This window comes from Squalius cephalus (genome assembly GCF_949319135.1).
Source record: "Squalius cephalus genome assembly, chromosome: 22".
NCBI lineage: Eukaryota > Metazoa > Chordata > Actinopteri > Cypriniformes > Leuciscidae > Squalius > Squalius cephalus.
Genome location: NC_137143.1, coordinates 24,502,816 through 24,508,287, shown reverse-complemented (window position 1 = coordinate 24,508,287; position 5,472 = coordinate 24,502,816). Strand labels below are relative to the sequence as shown.

Below are 5,472 nucleotides of genomic sequence, written 5' to 3'. Positions count from 1 at the left end.
GACAGTAATGCTGGGACTCTTCAACAGGAGCCTGATGCCAAGCAGCTGACTATGATGGAGGGGAGGGGAACTGAATGCAAAAGGAGAGACTAAGGGGGTTGCCAAAGTTAAAGCTGAACTGCAGTCTGACAACATGAGAAACCAGAGCCTGTGTATTCATATTCATATTGCCTGATTATATTTGAGCTATATATATATCAAGTCTTTCCAATAAGCCATGTGAATTAGTAATCTCAATGACATATAAAAAAAGTAAGTCTTGATAATTTTTTACAATTTATTTGTTTATTTATTATTATAAGTGGAGCGATTTTTCCACTTAACAACATACTTTAGACAAGGCATTATATTAGGTACAAATAAATAAAATGGCTATTTTCATGATCCAGTGGCTGTACTAATCAATCTCCGAATAACTGATTCTATCGATTGTGTTTGGAATAGATTATAACGGGAAGTTTTCAATGCGCATGCGCTCCCTCTCCTCTCTCTTTCTGCCAAACTGTCGGCCATGGCCCCGATTGTGAGTACGAGCAAATTTTCTGAGAAACGACAAAATACGTTTTGTCACGTCCCTCTAGGCTCGCAGAAATCAGTGAATATTAAAGGCGAATCATTGAGAGTTTGAGTAATTTGATTAACGAAAGAATGTGTGCATCAGTGTTGTTTTTAAAAGCGTTTGTTTACCGGAGGTCTGGAGGGAGGCCTGCTCGTGAGCAACCACGTTGTAGCAACGTCCAGTTAGCAGATTAGCATTTCTTATAGAACCGACAGGATAACTACTATAATACTGAGCGTTTCTCGAAAATACTGATGTATCGAAATGTAGATAATTATATTTTTTTGTATTTAGTTTTTAAAGCAATTTCCTAGCCAAAGAATTAAAACTACGAAGCTAACTTAGCCAAAAATGATATACCTGCGTTGGAGATTTAATTTCACGTTTACTTAAACGTTTTTAAACTCAGTTCGTTATTGCTTTGTAATATGTGTAACCGTAGGTCGTTGTCATACATGCTGTCAGATTCCCGTTTTGCTAGAACTATTTTTATGAATGATCGGAGAAACGTGATTGATTCATGTAGATGTATTTACATGCATTATTCAGCCATCCAATTCTTTTTTATGGAAACAATGATCTATATTGATTTCATCCTGTGTTTTTGATCGTGTCTCTCAGAAAAAGCAGGTGACCAAGGGTGGGAAGAAGAAAAAGCAGGTCCTAAAGTTCACCTTGGACTGCACCCACCCTGTGGAGGATGGCATCATGGATGCTGCTAACTTTGTAAGTGTGTTCTTGTTTTCTGATGCATAGTGCACACAAAACTGGAAATCGCCAATCCGATTAATTTACCTGACTGACAAGCCATTTTGAGTTTTGTGTGTGTCTTTAAAGTTTGCATGAAATGGAAATTCATCCCATCCATTTTAAATGCATGTGAATATTTCATCCTTGCATACGTTTTTATTTTTTTCAACCTCATAATGTTTAATCAAAATATCAGAACTGGATCTTTATGTACACATGTAAAACTGCATTTCCTGCTTGTATCCATTTCAGGTAGACCTGCCCCTAAATGGCACATAAAACAAAAATATAATTTGTCTGTTATGGAGCTGCAACTAATGATTATTTTTTATAATCGATTAAATCAATTATTAATTGGAGGAGAAATATAATTTATTATACATTCAAAAATATTTTTTAAATAGATCAATTTTAATCCGCTATTTTAAACTATTTTATTCCATATACTTCCCAGTGCTGTCCTCCAAACAATGTGTAATGTAAAGTCTATGAAAACAAATATAGTGAATGTATCTATGTAGGCTATGCTGTATGATCACACACATTCACTCATCTGAACATAGTAATTATATTACATAAATGGGCTTATCCAACAATATTTCCTTTTACTGTTACTGCTCTCATAAATGATTACTTGTGTTACATGTCGCATTTTAAAACTACACTTAATTTCTAACAATTTTTTTTATTTTATGCATAATTGCTGTGCTCCTATTCGACTGCGCTCCGTCTGTTTGACGCGTATGTGCGCACCGGTGCTCGTTTATTGAAATCTGACAAGTTTAACAAGATGCTTGTTGTCAGAATATGCAAAACGGAAATACTTTTTTACGTTTTGTCCATAGAAATGGGTTTTTCACTACTGTAAAGCAATTTGACTGGCTTATGGTTTCCCAGGCACAGCGCGCAGACGTGACTAATCGATAATCAAATTCATTGTCGATAATAACCGATTTTATCGATTAGTTGTTGCAGCCATAGTCTGTTAATGGCTTAAATAAGTGGCAAAGTGTACTTGTATTGATAGTTAAGTCTCTGTAATTGTCTAGTCTAATTTTTCATTCATTGTGAAAAATTTATTTTGATTTTAATTTTCAAAATAACTGATGGATGTTTGTGCAGCTGTGATAAATGTGGGGACAGGGTTTGATGGCTTGCAGTTGTATTTCTGTATGATCTTATAGGCGTGTCTGTATGTGTCTCTCTTTAGGAACAGTTCCTTCAGGAGCGCATCAAAGTAAATGGGAAAGCTGGTAACTTGGGTGGTGGTGTGGTCTCCATCGAAAGGAGCAAAAGCAAAATCACAGTGACATCAGAGGTCCCCTTCTCTAAAAGGTGAGTCTGAGATTAGAGATCCACTTTCCTGAAGTTAAATGCTTAGGAAGGGATGCTAACTATCAGCTTATTGCTGTTATTACTCTGTGACCATTGTTGAAAATTTAGATAAGTTAAAACTAAAATGAGATGTAAAAGTAGTCAAGATAATGGATCTGAAAAATTCTGTACATATATTACCAAACGGCAAGAGAAAATTTGTGCACTTTATAATGGTCTTTTGCCATTGTCACGGTTGCTGTTATTTCCAATGCAATCAAATTTCCTTTATTAGTACATGTACAGTATTTATTAATCTTAGTTCATATTAATCTCAACATTTACTAATACATTTTTAACATCAAAAATTGTATCTGTTAACATTAATGCACTGCGAACCAACATAAACCTGTTTATTACCTAGCCTAACCTTAGCAAAGGTTAATAAATGCTGTAAAAATGTATTAAAATATATTGCCTACTGTTAATGTAAGTTAATGCATTCATTTTAACAAATAAGACTTAATTCAAAAGTGATAAGGAAATCTTATATTTCCTGCACCGTGAATATGGTCATGCCCGTTTTTTCTGTTGATTGGTCAGGTAAGCTGTTGATGCTGTATTGTAATTTTGTAGGATGTTTGATCATTTGTGGTGAACAAGGTGAATTTAAAGGTGCAATATAAAACAGTTGTTGTGTAAAAGAAATGCCTAGTTTTCCGTTTTTAGATTAAAACGGTGTCGTGCAAACAGCCCCTTTGTCATCAAAACTGGATGTCTCAATGAAAAAAAACATTTTTTCTCTGTAAATCAGTGTCCATTTTTCTCAGAATGTTGTCGAATCATAAGCATACACATTTTGCAAACTCTGCACTGTACCTTAAATGTAAATGTCGTCATTGACTAAACAGCCCATATTCTGCAAACTGAAAGTGTTGTGTACTGCCAATTCAGTCATTGAGATGTTTTACATTCATCCTTGATTTATTTAATGACAAACTGAAGTATTGTGCTTGCATCTTGCTATCAAACGTGTATTTTAAGTGCAAGTGTAAGTACTGTCAAAATTCCTTTATTATATATAGACTATTATCATGCATTTCTTTTGATGCATCTGGATGCTGAATTCCAGCCTGCTTACTAGAAAAGGCTTTTCAGAAGAGCTGTTATAATATTAAAAACATAAAGCAACCCATACTGTGGCTTTAATGTCAGCTTTATCGTTGTTAGTGTGTTGGATATACAGTATTAAATCATTTTGAGAGTGGTCATTAAATCACTTTTATTTTGCAGTGGCTTAGAAGTTAATTGTTTAATTGGTGTAATTCAGATACATTACTATGATCTTTGTGTAATGACTAATGATTATTCCACTTATACTGTGAAAATTCAAGCAAGGCATTTACAAGGCATTACATGAAGGATGCACCGATATTACAATTTTGGTAGATACGTATAATCCTATATATTTGTAAGCTGGTAACCGATATATTGGCCAATAAATCTAAAACAAAAACAAAAGACTCCCCATTAAAATCCATGTACCAAGCACACAATTATAATAATCTCATCATTTTATGTAGCCTATGTGACAGGCTCGAGTTGCACTAACTGTTTTCCTTTTTTGAAGTGTTTCAAATCTTATTTCAAGCAATTAAAAACCATCATGATGAACATCTGAAGTGTTATTTTAGTTGAAGGAAATAATCCATTATTTATCAGCTTCAATATATCTGCTAAATTTGCATATTGGGCCGATAACAATAACAACTGACCAATGAATGTATATCGATATGGTAGCCGATATATCATTCATCCCTAAAATACATGTTAATTATTGTATTGCTGCTGCTTTTTAAATATTGCATCACTTTTTTTCTTCTCTTTGTGGCATGTCATCTACATCTTGTCCTTGTCAAATATATGTCTGGGAAGCAAGATCTGATTAAGACCTTTTTGACCTTTTGGGATTTTTTTTTTTGCCCAGTAAAACAAATGGTGTGAATACAAAGTAGTTACTTATAAAATCTTTATCTATATTTATAAATAGTGACTTTTATTGTTAAAAAAAATTCTAATCATATATATGTAGGGTTCTGATTTTTTCCCCCTTGTCATTTGTGGTTATTTGAGAACCTGTATTTGTAGTTTTTAAATGCACATTGAAAGAGGCTGTAAACTCAGACTTCTTAACCGTGTTTATGTCCATATTACCATATCATTTGAAACTCAATGCCATTTGTGAATGGTCACACTTAAGTGTTTATTTGTTGTCTTCAGGTACCTGAAGTATCTCACCAAGAAGTACCTCAAGAAGAACAACCTGCGTGACTGGCTGCGTGTAGTAGCGAACACCAAGGAGAGCTATGAACTGCGCTACTTCCAGATAAATCAGGATGAGGAGGAGGAGGACGACGAAGATTAAATAATTCCATGCCACTCTTTTGTAAATTCAATAAATTTTCAAAAGAAATCTGTTTCTTTGTGTCTGGTGTGCTCATTTCAGTATGTTCAACACATTGTGTCTTTTGCTCTGATGGTGCAAAAGTGCTGGCAAAATCCATTTGATTTATAATTATCCATTTTCTTTCTATTTTTAGAGCAACAGAAGTCTGTTCCTTTATGTTCCATTAAAGAATATAAAGACTCTTACCACCAGTCAGACAGGAACAATAATTTCCATAGCAACTGAAGTTTCTGCACTAAGGTTCAGAGAGTTCATTTATCAGGGAACAACTTAAACCGGCATGAAATGGTTGATTGTTTTAGCTGATCTCCCAAGCTTGTGCTCAACTCTTCGGACCAGCTGAAAGTGTCTAAAACCACACCAGACAGGGAGACCAGCAAAC

General features: G+C 34.4%; 1 protein-coding gene across 1 annotated transcript; it reads left to right on the top strand.

Annotated features, from left to right (window-relative positions):
- The first annotated feature begins 438 nt into the window (after positions 1–438).
- rpl22 (ribosomal protein L22) lies at positions 439–5,100 on the top strand. The gene is made up of 4 exons (XM_079857703.1): positions 439–523; positions 1,181–1,285; positions 2,520–2,644; positions 4,904–5,100. Exons 1-4 carry the CDS (start codon positions 512–514, stop codon positions 5,046–5,048), a joined length of 387 nt encoding a protein of 128 aa, XP_079713829.1. The 5' UTR covers positions 439–511; the 3' UTR covers positions 5,049–5,100.
- Positions 5,101–5,472: the final 372 nt, after the last annotated feature.